At 27.6% G+C, this 21,215-nt stretch overlaps 2 protein-coding genes and 2 non-coding genes across 5 annotated transcripts; 1 reads left to right on the forward strand and 3 right to left on the reverse strand.

Moving 5' to 3' along the window:
* Positions 1-1,469: 1,469 nt before the first annotated feature.
* LOC145846654 (uncharacterized) lies at positions 1,470-3,937 on the reverse strand. 2 transcript variants are annotated; one of them, XM_082953330.1, is made up of 5 exons: positions 3,824-3,937; positions 3,474-3,629; positions 3,122-3,251; positions 2,536-3,008; positions 1,470-2,475 (listed from the first exon to the last, which is right to left on the reverse strand). In XM_082953330.1, the coding sequence occupies exons 1-5, from the start codon at positions 3,935-3,937 to the stop codon at positions 2,248-2,250; spliced, it is 1,101 nt and encodes a 366-aa protein (XP_082809456.1). In that variant the 3' UTR covers positions 1,470-2,247. The 2 variants fall into 2 exon arrangements, with proteins under 2 accessions (XP_082809456.1, XP_082809455.1); XM_082953329.1 differs by having other exon boundaries at positions 1,470-3,008.
* Positions 3,938-10,060: 6,123 nt separating this feature from the next.
* LOC145846656 (actin, macronuclear-like) lies at positions 10,061-11,650 on the reverse strand. The gene is made up of 2 exons (XM_082953331.1): positions 11,051-11,650; positions 10,061-10,477 (listed from the first exon to the last, which is right to left on the reverse strand). Exons 1-2 carry the CDS (start codon positions 11,648-11,650, stop codon positions 10,061-10,063), a joined length of 1,017 nt encoding a protein of 338 aa, XP_082809457.1.
* A 1,735-nt stretch (positions 11,651-13,385) lies between these two features.
* On the forward strand, positions 13,386-13,531 carry LOC145846660 (U8 small nucleolar RNA). Its single transcript, XR_014370823.1, has one exon. It is a non-coding gene; the product is annotated as a U8 small nucleolar RNA (small nucleolar RNA).
* A 361-nt stretch (positions 13,532-13,892) lies between these two features.
* LOC145846659 (small nucleolar RNA U3) lies at positions 13,893-14,086 on the reverse strand. The gene has a single exon (XR_014370822.1). It is a non-coding gene; the product is annotated as a small nucleolar RNA U3 (small nucleolar RNA).
* Positions 14,087-21,215: the final 7,129 nt, after the last annotated feature.

Genomic DNA, 21,215 nt, shown 5'->3' on the forward strand with positions numbered 1-21,215 from the left:
TTTGATTTAGTAAAACGTTATGTGTACTTTAAGAAGAAATTTTGTTTTTGAATTTCAATCAGTTTTTTAGCAATAGTAAAGTTTTAATTCTAAACAATTTAAAGAAAAACCGTTCTAATAAATTAAAAATTGTTATGGACACTTTAATAATTTATTTTTCAGTTGCAAACGGTTTTTAGCAATACTAAAGTTTTAACTCTAAACAATTTAAAGAATAACCGTCTAATAATTAAAAATTGTTATGGACACTTTAATAATTTATTTTTGAGTTACAAACGGTTTTTTGCAATACTAAAGTTTTAAGTCTAGACAATTAAAAAAAACCGTTCTAATAAATTAAAAATTGTTGTTGACACTTTAATAACTTGTTTTTTAGTTGCCAACGGCTTTTAGCAATACTAAAATTTTATGTCTAGACAATTAAAAAAAAACCGTTCTAATAAATTAAAAATTGTTGTTGACACTTTAATAATTTGTTTTTGATTTGCAAACGGTTTTTAGCAATAATAAAGTTTTAACTATGGACAATTTAAAGAAAAACCGTTCTAATAAATAAAAAATTGTATGGACACTTTAATAATTTGTTTTTGAGTTACAAACGGTTTTTAGCAATACTAGAGTTTTAACTCTGGACAATTTAAAGAAAAATCGTTCTAATAAATTAAAAGTTTTTAAAATCAATAATTTATGATGCGGTGTATTTTTCTGTTTCAAACGTATTCATCAAAACGTATTCGTCTGTTTTATCTAGATTAAGCGTGAAAAAACAAGACAACTTAAATAATAAACATTAATAACATAGGAATTGCATACACTTTTCTATTGATAACATAATAAATTTTTTTTATAAGATGTTGAATACTTAAAAATTATTATTTTATTAGAATATAAGGTCGATGTTATATTATTATAAGAAACACAATTTGAACTCCAAACTGAGAACGAGTTTTCATTTAAAGTTTAATTGACCCAATTAGTGTTAAAAATAAATTGTAATTTAGTGTTTTTCACTTAGCACTTATTCATTTTTATTTTATTTTTAAATCGAACTTAACTAAAAATATATACTCATTATAGATACAAAAAACAATGTATGTATCTTGTTTAAAGTTATATTATCAAAATTTAATAAAAGTATACAAAAAATATATACTTTATAATTAGTTTTAAATAAATTTTATAAACTTTTAGCATAGTTTTTAACAAAGTTTTTAACAAAGTTTTTGTTATGTAATTTCAGTGAATAAAATATCAGAAATACTTAGTTTAGTTAAATTCAAAGTTAATTACCATTAATAACTTTCATCTATAAGTTTTAGTTTTATTCAACAAAACAGTTTTATAATACTTACATAAAAAAAATTTATTGACTGCACTTTAAAAATCTTTCAGTTATGTAACATTCCGCTTGAAGTTTGCTGCATACAACAACAACGTTTATAAATAAGTAAAAAAAAATGACACAACTTTTTGCTTAAAGGTAAAAGTAGTACAATAAATTTCACAAATTTGAAGGATTTTGAAGTTTTATTGACTTTAAACTAAGAAACACTCCATAGAAAGTGTTTTTAACAAAACTATTTAAACTTAGTTTTATATATTAACCTTATTTAATAGTGTTGTAATTATAGATTTTATCATTAGACGAGCCAGCAAAAGAATATGATTACACTTATACACTAGAGTGAGTGAAAATATTGTAATACAGCGGTTGAAATAAGTTCAGGCAAATAGAACAAATGTGATTAATTAAAAGCCAGAAAAAAAACAAATGTTTGTAAATACATAAATTATTTTACAAAAGAAATAAAAAAGTAACTTAATATCTAGTTTGTTTAAAAATATCAAATATTTTTTACAGAACAAATTATTTCAAAATATATATTTCTCTAAAATATTGTTTTGTGTATCTTAATTTTTAGCGTAATAACTTTTTTTTCAGAAGTACAAAAGTCTACTTGAAAAAAAAAATTATTGCAGAAACTTATTTACGTTATAGAATGTCATATACACAACAAGATTTTTCTAAAAACTCAGTGTATAAACTCTGTGTATACTCCATTCTAAATTAGTGTCTAGTTAATGAAAATTATTTACATTAATGTCACAACTTAAACTAACGTTTTAAAGAATGTAATTAGTTATAAAAATGTTAAAGCTTTTCAAAAGTTTTATTGAAAAATGTAAACTTTTGTTTAGAAAAAATTAACTTCAGAAATTTTTCCGGGTACTTAAAGATTTCCAAAGTTATCCAAGACTTGCATAAAAATCATCTAAGCAGTTGGATTCTTCTTCTGGCAGCTGTTCTTCTTTTGTTTTAGATACGGGTTCTGATAAATCCAGATTATTTTCTACCTGCTCAACAACAGGCTCAGTATTTTCAGCTTTTGGTTTTGAGCATTCTTCAGCTTCCGAAAGGCATACTACTAGCTCTTGCTCAACAGTTTCTGTTTCTAGTAAATCTTTTTCTGCAATCTCCGGCTCTGGTTGAGGATAAACAGCAATATCCGGCTCTGGCTGAGGAAAAACAGAAACTTCTGGCTCTGGCTGAGGACAAACAGCAATCTCCGGCTCTGGTTGAGGACAAACAGCAATCTCTGGCTCTGGCTGAGAACAAACAGCAATCTCTGGCTCTGGCTGAGAACAAACAGCAACTTTTGGCTCTTGCTGAGGACAAACAGCAATCTCTGGCTCTGGTTGAGGACAAACAGCAATCTCTGGCTCTGGCTGAGAACAAACAGCAATCTCTGGCTCTGGCTGAGAACAAACAGCAATCTCTGGCTCTGGCTGAGAACAAACAGCAATCTCTGGCTCTGGCTGAGGACAAACAGCAACTTCTGTCTCTGGTTGAGGACAAACAGAAATTTCTTCAAGTTTGGGTGCCTCAGCTTTTACTGCTGGTGAACTAAAATCTTCTTTCGTGTTATCGCTTGAGTTACCTTCTTTTTCACTTTTTGAAGTTTGCAAAACTTCTTTTGGCTTATCCTTTTTATATTTTCCTTCAAGCTCTAAATAGTTAAGTATTGTTCAAGTTTTCTAATTAAACTGTGTTAAATTTAGATAAAGAAATTGAAATGTATAAAAGTTTAAGTTTACGTTAATGCTGCATTGATTTCAAAACCTGCAAGTCTTTTTGCTGCTCTTGTCGAAATATAAGATTTAGACACTGCTGAGCCCTTGCCAGTATACGCAATGTTGCTCACTTGATTCATTGCTTTTGCTGCATTCAAAGTTAATGGATCGTCTGCCACCTTAAAGTTAAAAAAATATACTCTATATGACTTAGCCTTTACTTGAAGTATAGTTTAAATATTAAGTATTAATATTATTTATTCTGATACTCTTTTATAAAGCAAAAATTAAAACTAAAACATTGAGAAAAAACACTCAAATAAACTTAATTACTAGAAACTTTATTTCACTATACGCAAGTACATCTAAAGTTTTTAATAAAGTTAATGATTTAAGCTAACCTGAGTGAACTTGGCCTTATGCTTTTCAAATTCACTTTTGTATTGGTTTTGACTTACAAGCTTTGTCTGCCTTTTCACATTTTCCATAATCGGAGTACTACTCACTTGTGTGAAACCCTTGCCTTTGTTTTTCGTAAAACTGCTTTTATACTGGTTCTGTAATCAAAACAAAAAGTTCAAACTATCTTATTTACATGCTTTCAGCTAAATTATTTAAAAAATCATAAAATTATTCTAAACAAAAGCTTCCAAGTTAGCTAAAAAAGGTATTAAGTTGTTAGATAAAAATTAGTGCAGTATAATATAAATCTTTCATTATTGTAACAAAAGTTTATATATACACAAGTTACCTGACTGGCAAGCTTGGACATTTGCAGGGCATGCTCCATTGCTGGCGTTCGGGCCGCATTTTTTGTCCTGGCCGCCGCCCACCTTTTCTCTCTTTCTTCGTCTGTTTCTGGCATTTTAAAACTTAAAAGAGCTGTAAAAAAGTAAAACAATAAACAAACTACTTTTCGAATACTTTTTTTTCTAAATTACAGAAGTGCATAATCTAATGAAACTTAACTGTGCAAGAAAAATAAATAAAGAACAAATTATCTATTGTATGCGTTTAACAACTAATTTTTTTTCACTGTGTTTTTTCGAAAAAACAAACTATGAAGAGTTTCGTAACAAAGTTTGTTTTAAAGTTTCAAAAAAGTTTTTATTCAAAATTTCATTTTTTTTATTCTAATAGTTTCATAAATATTTTCAGTGTTTAATGTCCTAGAAAGAATTAAAAACATATATTTTACTATATAGTAGTAATAAAGCTACTTGTTTAAATAAATGGTTATTTATAAAAAAAAAACTTGTGCAATTTGTTTTGAAAGTATTTTGATTTATATATGCATGTATACAGTAGTATTTTACTTATTAATACCAAAAGATTCATGTGCGAAAAGTTAAAAATACTGTTTCATTACTTAACTTTTAATAAAAAAGTACCTTAAACTTTAACAATATCCCATCAGATACTTTAAGGAAAACTTTTAGAAATTAAGTTATTTCTATTGAATCTAAAGAGTTATTAGTTAATGCTGGTGTACATAAATCAAGTAAGTACGTACTTTTGTTATAGTTAGAAATAAAAACAGTATTAATTATTTAAAACTTTACATCACACTTTACGTTTCCTTAATACATAAGGTTTTAAAAACGATTTATTATACCATAAAACATGTGATATGTATGTTATAGTTAAAAAAAAAGTGTTTAAAACTCGTTTTTTTTTTGGTTAAACTAGTATTTATGACAGTAAGAATGAAATATTAAAGATTTAAGACTACTTTAGACGATTAAAATGGTATTCGAAGAACAAATTAAAAAAATCTCTTTCGTCAACTAAATAAATCTGATGTTTTAATTTTCAATATCTTAGAACAGTTTCATAAAAAATCGTAATAAAAACTTTATTGATAAATATATTTTTACATAAAATACTATTAGAAAGAGGTTTTATTAACACGAATTAAAAAAATAAGCACAAAACGTTTTCGTAAAAATCTTATTAGATTTATTATTAGCATTAAACTTTCTTTAAACTAAGTTTTGTCGTGTTATTTAGTCAAGCAATACCTAGATAAAATAAGCAGAAAAAATTCAATTAGTGTAAAATTTTTAATAAAACTATTTAAATACTTTTGAAACAGTTAAACAGTATAAAAAACATACATTGTCAAATGTGCTATAAATTTAAAAGTTATTATTTTTACACAAAAGCATAAACTTAACGTAAGATTAATTTTAAAACATACAACTTATCTTTAAAAAGTAAATGCATATTTACAAGTGAAAGCTTTAAACACTATATGATTTTCAGTTTATAAAGTAGCTTTTAAATATTTTTTTTTACTGAAATAATGTAAGATTAATTAAAGTACATAAATACCACTAAAAAGCATACAAGTATTTTTTTACTGGTAGTTTTAAAATTTTATAGCTGTACAATGTTTTAGAAAATGTTGTAAGGTTAGGTATATAAAATGAATTATAATGCTATAAGGAAATAAATTGAATAAATTTTATTACATTTAGGCTTTCAAAAGTTAAATTTACATATAGTTTATATGATGTGTTTAAATAGACTATTTAGATAATAAACATAATTGGGAAATTTACGTCAATTTTTATAGCAAAACATATTTTTTTGTACTCTATGACACATACAAATGTTTTTTTTAAATTTAAATACATAATTTTTAAAAGAGGGAAATTTTATAACTATAAAAATTTAAAATACATCAAAAGAATATTGTTTTGTTAAGTATTTTCAAAAAATTACTAACAATTATGACAGCTAACACCAAAACAACAGTGAATGAAAATTTTTAATTTATAAAGCTTGAAGTTCTAACTTAGTAAAAAACAATTTGTAGAATACTTCCTCTAAAACAAAAGATAGGTACTCGAGTAAAACATATGAGTTTATTTCTTAATTCCGTTTTTATTTCATTAAAATAACTTTAATATATGAATGCTTTGCTGGTACTTAAAAAAAAAAAACTATTATAATATTTGAAAACTATGTTTATTTTTAGTTATTAAAAAGTAGCAGGTTTTATTGTAAAAAGAGACCAACCTGAATAAACTACTAAAAAAACACAACTTGATAAAACCAAAACTAATATCAAAACTACCTTTGCTCAAATTATATTTTATTTTTAACACTTACCCTGCATATGGCTAACACAAATTCAAGTCTTAAAATATTTTGTTTCTCTATAGGTGCAATGCTATAAGACGCAATATTAATACGTAATAAGGTGCAGGAAACACGCATTAGCTTCCGCGTTTCATGGTCATTCTTCATTATTGACGTCATTTTGTTTTAGTATTAAAAGTGCTAAATTCTACGCAACAAGTAGTTCATTTGGAACAGTTTACCTTTGAGCTGATTTAAAACAAGCTTGAACTAAGCGACTAGATTTTAGTCACGCAGATTTTAATTAAAAAAAAAAATAAATACATACATTCAAAAAAAAAAAAACAAGTAGTATAAAAACAACACTTAAAACTGTATAATTCAAAAAAAAGTTCTTTTAACTATGTTACTTTTAATAAAAGTATTCTGCAAAAGCTTTAATTCGTAGAACTAAAGCAAATTTTAAAGATCTAGTGACCGGCTGGCAATTTATTTCAAAGATCATTAACATAAAACTATAAGTTTTTATTAAATCTTCCTTAAAATTTACAGTTATTTTCGAGCTTTGCTACTATAAACTTTAATTAATGTATTTTAATGAACAATACTAATTATCACTAATTTTCTCCAACTTTCTTAAATTTATAGGTTTTAATTTGTTGTAGGTTTATGTCTTTTTGTTAATTTTGTTAGTTAAATTAGTTTCTTCTTTAGTTTTAAACAAAAATTTTCAAATTTGCTAAATTTTTATAAAAAAAGGGCTGTATACGGCTTTCAATGTAATGCCAAGTTTTCAAACGGCGATTTATAACCAAATTTATTCATACTTAACAAAAATTTAACAAAAAATAATACTTTGAAATAAAAACTTTTTTTTTTCGTCAAACATAATTTAGTTTATTAACTTTTATAAAAAACGTTTTAAGCTTTGTGATTTTTCACCACAGCAGACAAGTTTCCAGCGAACCACGAAAAACGCAGCAGCTTTAAAAGCTCCTTTAGCTTGAACACTTAAGAAAACTCAAAATTACTATTTTTCCAGTTTTTATAATTCAACAGCGCTGATGGATTCCACCAAGTTGGGCGTGGCCTCGTCCTGCACCGACACGTAGACCCTGGTGCTGCCCATCACCACGTACATCGGCACCACTTCCCTGTTCAGCTCGCTTACATGCGCGTGCACGTACCCGTTCTTCCACTCCGGGTGCGACTGGTAAATCCCCCTCTCGATCCTCTGGCACGTTCCCCACTCGTTCGCCCTGATCACCTCCTCCACCGCCTCGTCGCTCAACTCGATCGGCACCGGGTACAGGGTGACGAGCGTGCTGGTCGGCGCGGGCATCTTCGTCCTCAGCGTGAACTGCAGCCCTTTAGAGTTGACGACGGGCGCGCTTCGGGCGAACTGCTGGTGGAAGCTGCTCATCATGAACGGCACCTTGTTCTGGTCCTCGTCGTCCGCCTTGAACGTGATCGAGTACTCCTTGCTCACCGACTCGATCGTCTCGAAGCCCTCCACGTGGTTCTTGTACTTGAGCAGGCTGCCGCCCATGGTGAATGCGCTCATCAGGTCCTCGACGTCGTAGAAGTTGTTCGACTCGGCCTTGCAATATATGGTCCTGTTGACCGGGATGCTCAGATTGGGCTTATTGAGCAGCTCGCCGCTCGGCTTTTTGGCCGACTTCTGGCCCTGCTGATTTTGCTCCAGGCTCTTTTTGTTTTTGGGCGGCGTCACGATTGATGACGCGTTTGCGAGTTTGCTCAGGTTCATTTTGTGATTTGTACGCTTTAAGGTTGCTGACAAAAACTTAGATTTGCGAAGCTAGCACAAGCTCAATAATATAAATAAGTTTAAAATGTTTTGTCGTAATGCCAAATCTGAGTCTTTGTGTAGAAAACAAGCCAATAAGTTTGACTAGATATAATTTAAAATTTAACTAAACGCTGAAAACAATTTAAAAAATAAATAAATAATTACAAACTAAAAGATTAAAATTAAAAAGTAGTAGTTTTATATTTATGCTTTATTCAAATTTTTTAAAATACTAATCTACGTCATATATTATACTAATTGGCCAGATTCTCATTTACAAATTTTGTTAGTTGTTAGTTTCAAATATTTTTTTATATTATATTACATGAAATTAGCAAACTAATTTTGAGCAGATTTGCATTTGAACTTTAAAAATAAAGGACTACATAAAGTTTATTGTTTTTTGTAAACATTCTTTACTTATAACTGTTTCATTAAGTAATAAACTATTTTTTTTTTATTTATTACAGCAGTCGAAAAATATCTCCTACTTTTTGATAACGTTATGACATTAAAATATCCGGATATGACTTGATCCGTGTCTTAACAAAAAATACGGGATCAGTGGGTTTGGTAGATCACTATTAATGTATAGTAACCTGCCGTTGACCTTCGAATGTTGAGCTCTGAGATTTAATCTAGGAATATTTCTAAATGAGAATTTATACGGCAGGCGAATTTGAGCGGCAGGTTACCTTAGTTTTATATATAATGGATTGCGATAAAAGTATATATTTATTTTATCTTTTTTTAAGTCTATGTTTATTTTTCAAAAATTAAAAACAAAAGTTAAGTAAACTACCATTAAACTAGTCTGAGATATTACTTATACTCAAGTCACTAGATAACAACAAATAAACTTTTAGAGAAGTAGTTATTAATTTAGCAAATTTAGTAATTTAGTTTCTTTACTTTTGTCATACAGCTGTTTAAATAAACTATTTTCAAGTGTGATTAAAAACTTTGCATTTGTACAGTTTAATTGTACTTGAAGTTAAGTTAAAGTTAATTTAAACTAAATGTTGTTTAGTTTTTAATTATGTTTGTTATGTATTAAGAGCAATCAAAAGAAAATGCATTTAAATATTTTGTACAAGCTATTTTAATCATTTTATAATACTAGCACTGGTGTTTACTAAAATCATAAAAAGGTAATAACATATGACTAGAAAACTTTGTTGTTGTATTAGCGTTTAATTAAAGTAGAGATAACTCTTGTGTGAAAGTAGTAATCTAAGGGCATGATTTAAAAAATACTTATTCATTATAAGTCTTTATTCAGGATTTTTTATAGTTGTCTACACTTCACAGTAGATAATATATGTATGCATACTTATTTGCTTTCTACAAACTAACATAATCATTTTTTTTTGAGTATTTATGTTTAATTATAGCTAGCTAAAAAAAGTACTTATTATGAAGCCAAACAAAATAAGTATATTTGAACTTAGTATCTTTAATATCCCTATTAATCATTAAAAGTTAGAAACACTTTAATTTTAGAAGAACATACTTAAATGTCTTAATTACAGTATACAAAAATAAGTTTTGTTTTGTGCATGATTTGTCCACAAATGAAAGTTGTAAATTATAGGCTGAATTTTTCTAAAAAATATCTATATAGTGTTAATTTGTGGCTCTAAAATATTAAAGATTTAAATGATGAAACCAAAAATATTTTAGTTTAAATTAATTTTGATATTTTCAGAATGAGAAAACCTATTTTAAGTTTAAAAATTAACTGTTTAAACTATTTTTAAAAGTTTATTTAAATTTGAGATTTAAAAATCCTACTGTCGGGGATTTTTTTAAAGTGATATGTTTAATTTGCGACGCTTGTTACCATCTCTGGTCCGGCCCGCAAAGTACTAAATGTTCCTACATCTTGCTCGATACAGAATTTTTTTTGTTCATAATGTATATAGTTATATTCAAATGTATAAAAAAAGTTTTATAACCTATATAGATTTAGTCAGTGACGATTTAATGATAAAAATAAAAGCTAAATTTATACACAAACATAGAAAGAACGCAATGAAAACAGTGAAATTATTAAATGGCAATAAAAAGCTAAATTTTTTAAATCAGCAGTCATAAAAAATATTTCTTAACTGCTCGATGCCGTCCGAGCTCCTCATACTCGCTTCTGCTCAGGCAACTTTCCTCGAACCCGACCGTTCTCGCCATTTTGCAGCCTCCGTACCAAGCTGCCAGGTTCGCGTCCGCGACCACAGAAACTTTCGGACGGACCAGTTTCATTACGCCGCCCGCCATTTCGTTCTTGCGCTCGCAAACCTCCCCCTGCAGTTTTTCCGCTAGGCGTGGGAGGAGGGAGGCGGCTCCGGTGAGGCGGATGTTGGAGGCGAGCGGAACTCTCAGGTCGACGTCGGTCTTCACGATGCTGCTGTAGCATGCCGACGAAACTGACGGAATTTCTCCTGAGCCGATCAGACTCGGGTCGAACAAACCTTCGATAAAGTTTTGTTTGTATTCTGCAACTGGCACCGTCTGTTAATTTATGTTAGTTATAAAATCATGGAAGTTTTTTAAAAAAGGAAGTTTTGAAACTTTCTTTCTGTTTGGTGTAATATTTTGAAAATGATCACGAGTAGGATGAAAAATATAGTTTAGTCTATAGCTGTAAATTACTTTTAATATCGACAAAAATGTTTAAATATTTATTATGTAAATCCTTAAAACCTAATAAAAACTACTCATTTACAGTTGTCTTTGACATTAGAAGATGATATAAAAACAAGCTTGCTGCTTGTAAATAAAACAACAACTTTTTTAAAACATCTGTTTAGGATCGTACTCACTCATTTTAAATTAAACCAATTTTGTGCTTTAAAAATTAGATTGAGAAAATAATATGTTTTTAGAAAAATTTTTAAGGTAAAATTTTTATTGAAGCATAAGTTTAACCTTTCCATTTTTAGTTATAAGTTATCTATTTTGCTTTATTTGTTTGCAAAAACTATAAAAAAAATATGAACAAATACAACTAATATTTTTTTGTCAATAACTGCAACATAAATCATTCATATGTATAAAATACACACATTGAAATTAAATATAAACCTTTCCATTTTGAAGTTGGTACGAACTGTTTTCAGAATTGGTCAAGTCGTTTTCATTCTGCAAAATGCAACATATTCTTTCTTTAATATCGTTGGCTTCTTCCATCGAAAGTCCCTCCACAGCTTCAAAGCTGTTTCTGAGAGCCTTTGTGAGGTCATAACCGCCGAGCTTTAGGCTCGTATTGCCTTTGGGTACCGGAAAACCGATATAAACCGGCACAATGTCAATTTTTCTGTGGCCCAAGTCAACCACCAATCCTGTTTCCGTACCGCTGTGGATCAAGCTCAGAACGGCCGCGTTGGCCAGGAAGGCTGTCCTAAATCCCGACTTTTCAAATACCTGCTCAATGATTTTTCCCGACTCATCTTCTGATTGGTTGAGAGACCTGGAAATTATGATTCCGTCCCGATCGCAATGATCCACTGCCAGTTTTTCGGAAAATCCTTCTTCCCAAAGACAAAAAACTTTATCGTCGATTTTAGAGAAGTTTTGGTCGAACCTGCCTGGAGTGTTAAGCTTCACCAACGAATTTTCATCATCTGCAAATCCGAGTTTTATAGTGTGAGAGCCGTTGTCCAGTACTACAGTTGAGTTTTTCATTTTATTTTGTTTTAAATTTACTAAACCTTAATCAATCATAAACAAAAACATATTTTTAAAATATTAAAAAGTCGTACAAAAGCTCAAGAGAGCTTATAAGTATTTTTTTGTTAATAATTAACTAGTATTGAATTTCACCACACATATTTACAGCTAGTATTTACACAAATCAAAAAGAAAAACACTGGATTTTAGAATTACATGTTCAAGCGAAAGTTGATGCGTTAATCATTATAATACTACACGTGATAAGAATAGTTCATTTTAGATGTTTATTATTTACTTTATTTGATAAAACAAAGCTGATTTTTCTACATAAAGAGTTGTAAAATATAAATTAAATCAAATGATAATTCAAAGATAAGTATATAACCAATAAAAAAGTTTTTAACTTAATTAAAAAACTACTTTTGTTAGATTTTACTATTCATCTATATTTCACAACAACTTTTTTATAATTTTGTTAGTTTGTTAAAAGATGAACTTTTAAGTAGACGTAGTTTTAATTCAACAGCTAAACTAAAAACTTTATTTAGCTGCAAACTATTTGTCTTATAATAAATTGGTTAAAAATTCTTAAATATTTACTCTATCAATAAGAAAATAACAAGATGTTAAGAAAAACAATGTCAGATAACAAATATTAAATGATTCAACTATAAAACAAAATTTAAATATTTATCAAGTTACTACTATCAATTAAACTAACCAAATTTAAGTTTTACTTTTGAATATTCAAAAAAAAACTTGCAAACGTGTATACAACAAAACATACTTTTGAAATACAGCAACTAAGAACCTGTATTATAAACACATTGCTCCAAACTATCATTATAAAAATTTGCAAACAAAAAAACTAACAAACAATAATTAGTTTTTAAAATTAATATTAGTTTACCTGTTTGAATTGTTAAAACTTTGTTTAAAATTTTATAAAGTCACAAACAACGGAAACTAACATTTAATTATTTGTTTTTCAAACTTTTACTAGGAATTTAATTGTTTCATAATATGTTTTTCAAACTTTATTAGAAATTTATTAAAAAACAAGTCTTAGTTGAACTTTAACAAAATTTAAAAACAACTTAAAAGCTACATTTTTTTCAGTTAATACGGCTCTATAAAGCAATTTTTTTCATTAGTGATAGAGTATAAGTACTAATTTATTTATCGTTAGTTACACATACTTGTTATTTTTTTTATCTAAAAAAATAGATTTATAAAAGCAATAAGTATCATCATTGTTTAATTTTCTTGTATTAAAGAAACTAAAATTTAAAACTAACTTAAAAAAAAAAGCAAATAATTTCTTAATTTATTACTACAGTAGGGTCAAACACAATCTCTATTAATAAAATACAATATAAAAATCCTACAAACTTAAGTTTTGATGCTAATAATACATTGTTATTAAAAGGTCAATGGCTAAAAATGTGCGTATACAGCGCTAAATATTTAAGCAATGTTAAAATGTAAGAAATTGTGCTTTGTTTTTTATTCTCTTTTATTATAAGCCTTTTTCTAATTACATTGTACTAATTTCCAAAAGTTGGTTAACTATCTGATAAGAAACATTGTGTACAGAAAAACTGATATGTGCGTACTATAATCTCTTCGCTAAGTTCTATCGTATATTACTAATACGTAACTATTTCCTCTATTTTCAGTGACGTCACAAACAAACTCTCAACTTCATTTTTAAAATCAGTTATGAACCGAATACTAATATTTTTACTCTTCAGTATGGGTGATCCTTACCTGCGTCTACTTTCAAAGTAGACCAGTAAGATCATCAAATGATGACTGCGGAATAATGATTCTCAATTGAGTTATAACCCGCGCCTCAATCGGAATCGCAACTCCGTTTGAGGATTGTCTGATGCTCGCCAAAACTGCAGAGCCAATACTTCCGCAAGGATGTATTAATGATATAAATAATCAAATCATTACGAAACACAGTTTAATTCAAAATAAATGTATTTTGGAACAACACTTTTTTAGTTTAAAATGAATCAGTTTTAAGTGTTAATAATTTTTTTCATATTTGCAAATTGATCATAAAAAGATCTTGATTTTTACACTAACTTTTTGCACCCAGCTCAAAAGTCTGAATTACGACTCGTATTACCTTGAAATTATATATTCTAACTCCTTATACTTTGTGTAAACCAAATGAAAGCCTTTTGTGAAGTAAACAATAAAAAGTTTCCATTATAGATAAGCCCCTTAGGACTTTTTGTTTTTCACTCAGAATGAGAGATTCCCCTCTACTCCCTTGAAGAGAGTAGAACAGTCATTACGACATTCAGCAAGCTGAAGTCATTTTCCTGCTCAGAGAGGCTCTCTACGGTTCATCATCGTGAGAGGTTGACCGTCGTTGTTTAATAACGTTCGTGAGACACACACTTTAGAAATGATCCCTAAAAGTATGATCTTAACGATGCTAATGGTAACATTATCTTTGTCTGATATAGCAGATGCTAGAGTTTGTTGCAGCTTTTGAGACACCGGCAATATGAGAGAATCAGTTTTGACGTCACAAATAAAGAAGCTAGCTCAGAATAATTATTTGGTATACAGAGGTCGGCAGTCCTTTATAAATTACTAAACAATTTTTCTAAAAAAATAGCTTGCGAGCCGCATTGTTCAAAAAAAGAAGTCTTTTGCGGGTTCCAATTATTTAAAATAAATTCTTTAATAGTAAAAATACTTTTCTAAATTAAAAATAAAAAAAAAACAATCAACAGTAATAACGCACTAGCAATTAATAAATTAAAATCTTGTTTCAAGTTTTAACCACAATGACTTTTTTTCATAAAACTTTTAATTTAAAAGAATGCTTTTACTTTGCGTGCCACATTTGGTCAACAGTTTTCTGACTCCTGTGGTATACTAACTTCTGATAAAATACTTAAAAAAAAAAGTACACATATGCTTCAAACTTTCTTACCTCTTCTAATAAATATTTGGCTTTAAAAACAATTATAATTTTGTTTATTTTTTAATTTGTTTAGAGGTTACTATTTGATTCACTAAAGAGTTCAATTAAGTTATAATGTGCTTCTATTCATTGAACAACAACACAATCTGTAAAAGTTTCCTTGTAAAGTTTCTTTACTTAAGGGATTGCAACTAAACCTTATTAATTTGCGGAACAAATATTTACATAAGATAGTTATTAAAGATGTTTTACGTTTCATAAAAAAAAAAACTTTAAAAAAATAATTTTTAGTGTTTTCTAACGTAAGTTTTAGCACATTCAGTTAGTAAAACACAACCTAAGCCTTAAAACGAAAAGTAGCTTTGGGGGTCGGGTCAAATATGCACGAGCGGTCAAATATGGACAAACGGTCACTTTTGCACGAACGGACACTTTTGTACAAGTTACAATTTTGCACAAGAATAAAATCTTATTTTTTTGATTTTAACAATGACAAACTAACAAAAAAATACCGGTAAGAGTTAAAGGTAACAATGATAGTATCAAAATAAGTAAGTAAAAAAAAAAAAAAAAATATATATATATATATACATAACAATAAGAAGATAAATAAAAAACCCATCATAGGTAAGGGTTATGGGTAACAGTAAAAGTAAAAAAGAGAAAAAAAGAAAAGAAAAGAAGAAAGTAGTGAAAAAAAAATATAACAATAAAAAAAAAAAGTTGCCGACCAAGGGTAAGGACTAGGAGTAAAAGTGATAGTAAAAATAATAAAAAATCTGTAAAAAAAAAGGAAAATAAACTAATAAAAAAAGCTTTAACTCGTCCGAAAATGTCTTTGTACAAAAGTGGCCCTTCGTGCATTTTTTACACCTACCCACAGCTTTGTTTTTTTTTTCATCTAAAATTCAAAAACCGTCTAACATCAACTTTTAGTTATTGGAAACATTTTTTGCTTTTTCGTTATAATTTTTTTTTCGCCTCGATTTTATCGTAGACCAGGGTTTTTCTGCTAATTTGATAATTCCCTATTGGCAAAAAATAAAAATAAAAGAACCTTGGTATTAGATATGGGTTCAATACTAGTTAATTACACAATGACTTTTCCTTCCTTTAACTAGTTATTCCTTCCTGGTAGGTGAAAATATCCCAAGGGGTGACATTACCGACTTTTAAAGCCATGACCTAAACTTAAGAATAGCATTCACCGTTTTAAGGAGTTTAGCCGCATTTTTTTTTACCTTCATCTTTTGCGAAACTTGAGTATTGTTTCTTGTTATTATGATGTTTTATCGTAGTATAAAAGAATTATGTTTCTGTCTTTAGGTTTAAAAAACATCATAATTGCTATCAGTTACATTTTAAATACATTATTTTAGCTTTACTATAAAGTTTAATTTAGAAAACGCTAAATTAAGTATGGATAATCAATATAAATAAACTATTTAATACGCAAAACCAGTGTTCTATCAAAGACTAACAATATATTTAAAACATATACTACCTTCTATCAAAAATGTTTGTTTCTTGCTAAAGGACTTACATAAAAATTATTTTTGGCCTAAAAATTGCTTAAATTCAACTTTTAATTCGATTGTATAAAAAAAGTATTTATGTCTTAATTTATGATTAAGTATGTGTCTTATTTTAACACCTGTTTAAATTAGTTAGGGTAGTAATTTTACAAGTTAGTCAAGTATTAACAAAACGAAAATAAAGTGTAAACAAAGAAACTACTTCAAATTTTATATACCCTGCACAATAGTTCATGGTTTCTAAGTGTTTCAATGTTATTATTTTATCAATTAGTTTTAATCTTTACTTGCACGCTTTGACTTGAAGCTCTGTTTAAATTAAATAGTTCAAAGGCGTTTAAGAAATGTTTATAATTATAAGAAAAATTATAGTACGAAAATAGATTTTAAACTTCCCACGCCTTCACAATTTTTTTCGAAGAAGGTCGCTTCATGTCTCTTATCTTTTTTTCTTAGCACATGTGTTTAAAACATCACCATAATTGTAAGATTAGTTTGAATTAATTGGGTTTATAAGTATTTTTTTAGCTCAACTATAGTTCCAATATTTCTTTATCCTTTTTAGGCAAAATTTTCAAGCACTATTTTACAGAATATGTTTTTTTTTATATTTTTTTTTAAATACTAACATTCGATTGTTTCTTTTTCCATTCTTATAGTAAATTTTGCTACAAATTTCTAACAATCAACATTTATTTTAACTTTGTTCTTCTATTATTAGCTGGAATTAGTTTTTGTTTGTTTATACATTTTTTATCTATTTACACTTTTTGACAAAAAAATTTATCCAAAATAAGTGGTAAATTTCTATTTAACTGTGATTAACTGTATATTTTAGGTATTTCTTTAATTTAAGTTTTCACTCAAGGTTTTAGTTTTGATTATACTTGTGAAAATTTACTGTGCTCTTTTTTAATCGCTTTATTAAACTTAGTGGAACAATTTAGCTAAAGTTTGTATACTATTCCTAAATGAATCAGGTATATTTGCTCACTCGACAGATAATATAAAAGAACATTATTTCACCCCTTTTAAGTAAAGAAATTCCGAGGTTGAAGCTGGAAACAGTAAAGAGGGGAATCACTTTTTGTTTAAAATTAAAAAACACTTCGCAAGTAGAGGGTCCGGCTCGCGGGCCGTACATGACCCACCCCTAACTTTTTTTTCAAATTATAAAACTGTAACAAAGGTGTTTACATAATTGTAAAATAAAATAAAAAACTTAAAATATCTTGTCAAAGGTTATACTTGTTGTTTTATTGCATTAATTTAAAAAAGATACAAGTTAAAGTATAAGTATTTTATTTTAATTTTTAAGTCAGGTTTTTGTTCGTTTAAGTTTTATATTTATAGAATATAGTTAAAGAAAATATTTTTGTACAAAACCATTAAATATTATAATCATTAAATCAAAAGTTATATTATTACAATTTATTTATTTTGTAAATTTTACACAAACTTACACATTACAATTTTGAAAAGTAAAAATTTTTGAGTTCTTATTTAAATTATAAATGATTTGAAACTTATTTGCATATTTTTTAGTACAATTTGTTTTCAGGAATAAAGCCTTGGAATTAAACATCTCAATACTTATTACATAATTTTTTAAGGACATTAGGAAAGGTTTACCACAACTCCAAAAATAAAGAGTTCGAAATATCGAATAGAATATACTAATTTAATAGTTAAAGCCCTGTCTAATCTAGTTTTTTATAAATTTTATGTATTTTCTCAAATAAAAAGTGTGTTTATTTTAATTTATCATAAATAGTCAAAGTTTCTATTATTAAGCTGTTCGTCCGATAAAATTAACTAAACATTTATTATTTTACTTGCTTTTTAAATATTTGATCCTATTTGTTTTCGATAATTAGTGCGTACTGCGTACTACATTTTTATTGGGCCTTACTGTTTAGGCATGTTTGTAATTGAGCGAGCCTCTTAAAATGCATACTTTATCTAGGTTTCTTAAGTGTTCTAAAATAACTTAATACTTAATAAAAGACTAATGCTAAAAGATACACAGTTTTAATTTTTTTCAAATATTATAATAGGTTGTATATGTTTGTAACTAAAGTATTTTTCATCATAATATTCGTGTCTTTAATTTAGATTTTTATGTCGGTGTTCAAGTTAATTGTTTATTTATTATTTACTTTATGGTTATACTTTTAAAAATCCCAAGTTAGGATTATTTTTTTTCATCAGAAATAGTTATTTGCATTGCTTAGAGTTTTTAACTTTTTGCAATATTTTACTATATTTTTACTAACAAGAACAGCTCACAACTATACTTTTTTTGTTTTAATCAGTGTTCAAACGTTTTTAGAATTTTTTGACCATAGTTTTTTTAATATTTGTTGCATATTTTTGAGAATGATTTTAATTTTTATTAAACTAATATTGGTATTTTGTTTTAGTTAAACATGTTTTGTTTAGATTAAGCAAACTAACTAAGCAAAACAGGTTTTTGTAAGACCTGCTATCATCATTTTTTCTTTTTATAAACGCCTAGCAACAACACTTTGTTTTTATTGGCCAGTTTATAAAATATTTTAGACTTAATAATAAATAAAGTTGCTAAGCAATGCACATTAAAACATTTATACATACACATGATTGCATGAATGGTAGTTTTGTGACTCATTTATTTTTATGTTCATATTGCTGAAGACCACTGCCAAAATTTCTTTTATTTAGATTACACAGGTAGAATTTTATTTTTGTTAAAAATATTATATTTATAAATTATGATTTCCAAATATTTTATAATAAAAAAAAAGTTGTAATATAAACTCAATAGTATAAAAGAGTTCCTTGTTCCTATGAAAAAGTTTATATATTACCAAAGTTTATATCTTAAACGTAAAAAGAGTTTAAACAAGGAACAACAAACTGCAACCATTGGCCAAATGACTAAAACACTGGGATTTGCTTGTTACCCAGAGTATGACCAAGACCAAGTCAACAAAGCCTGCGCTGGCTGAGGTTAAAATACATAGTGGTAAGATCAGTATGTTTTTAAATCTTGAAATTTTTTTTCTGTTCAATTCTAAGAAAACAAATAGGGTAGAAAATGTTGTTTTTCTTCTTCTGCACCCTTACAAGTTTCAAGTTTTGCTGCTATCAAGCAGAATACTGCTTAATTGTAGAATTACAGGTAATGACAAATTGCTTTCTTGACCTTTATAAAACGTTTATCATTGTAGAGGGAAGAGGAAGTCTGGTATTTTTTACCATAAAAAAAAGACACTGCTTACACAACCACAACAAACAAAATACTGGGTTAATCAATACTTAAGGGCATAGGGGGTAAATCACTTTTTTCACAATTTGATCTTATTTTACAGAGTTTTAACTAAGCTACAAGATGCTTTTTACAGATTTTTAAAATTCAAAATAATTTTATATAGCAGGTCAAAGTCAGAGGAAACAATAGGTTCCTCATAGGAGGCGCAAACTAAAACAGCAAAAAAAGACTATTTTACTAATAATCTATTTTCTCCTATGCTTTTTGAGATAACTACCTCAAACTTTCAGGAAATATTCCTTGCAATATTTAAAATATTTGATCCTACAGAGGAGATAAATTGTAGTGATTTATAGTTATTCAACGTTTTTGTAAGCAAATGATCTTTACTGATGGTAAAATACTTGTTCCTTGGCTTAGGAATTTAGTTTTTTAAAGGCAAATGGTTAAGTCAAAATCTATGCATGATGACAAAAACTGACTTATTTATGGGCAAAGTAAGCTAGAAGTGTAGCATCATCAGCAAAGACAAGATACTTTTAAAACTGACTACAGAACATAAATCAATAAGTTGTAAAACAGTTTTTAACAGAACTTTTCAAATTCTTTTTATAATTACCCTTTATTAAATAGTGCCCGTTTAAAAATACTCATTTACTTTTTAGCCCCCTTATTAGTTATGGCCCCTTAACACTAACTTTAAAAAACTCTGGTCTATTACTTAAATTTTTTTTTTATTGAAGTAAAAATTTAAGGTCAATTCCAAAAAATGCTTGCTGCAGCCCTTACACAATACTTAGGTAAATATAGTGCTAAATAAAGTAAATTTAAGGGTATAGTAAGGCATAGTTTTACGTGTTGATCTTATTTCAAAGATCTTAAACTTAGCTAACAGTTGCTTTTTACTGTTTTTTTTAATGGAAATAAGTTAATGAGATATGAGGGGACAAAGTAAGACAGTTCAATAGGGTTTTTTAGAAGAGCGAAGTTAGCAAGAAAGGCAAAAAAAAGACTATTTCATTAAAAATCTATCTTCTACAGTTTTTCAGTTTAATCTTTACTTAATAATAAACATTTATATTTTATAAATGTTTAAAGTTTTTTTTTTCTTAAAAAAGTAAAATTATCTGAAAGTTTGAGGTCAATTCAGCTTTATGAAAGAGAAAATATATTTAAAGGTAATTAAAAAAGTTGAAAGTAGAAAAATTGCTTTGTATCAAAATCTTTTACAAAAATGACTATATTTAAAAAGTTTTTGTTGTTTTATTAAAACTGACTTATAGTTTATATTTTAGGCTATAATATAATATATGAAAAGCCCTTACCCCATGACCTTAATAAGAAAATGTTTGTGGGATTTAGTTATTTTTGATAAATAACTAAAACTTGTTACTATTTATCCTTGCATTACTCCTTTTAAGTATTTTTTCAAAACATTTATAAATGGAAACTTTTCTTCTTAATCTTTATTAAATGTATTACTAGCTTTTATTTTTAAACTTAAGGCTGTAGCTGTCTAATTTACTTTTTGTTGTGCATTTTTTTCCATAAGTGTTGTTTATTTTTAAAACTTTTAATAATAAAAATTATCTTTTAAGTTTTATAAGTTCTTTTTGTGTTTAAACAGCTTGTAGATGCTAAATTATAAAGTTTTTGATATTTTAACCTAATTTAATAAATAAATGTTTAAACATATTTTTAAGTAGGTTGTACATTGGCTACAATTGTATATGAAATAAAAAAAGCTTATTCAAAATAAAAGAGACATATGAAGCGTTTATTTATAATGAATTATTTTGAAGCTTATTTGAGTCTACTAAATCAAAGGTTTCTATG

Source organism: Thalia democratica, unplaced genomic scaffold, assembly GCF_965202585.1.
Source record: "Thalia democratica unplaced genomic scaffold, ktThaDemo2.hap1.1 HAP1_SCAFFOLD_546, whole genome shotgun sequence".
Lineage (NCBI taxonomy): Eukaryota > Metazoa > Chordata > Thaliacea > Salpida > Salpidae > Thalia > Thalia democratica.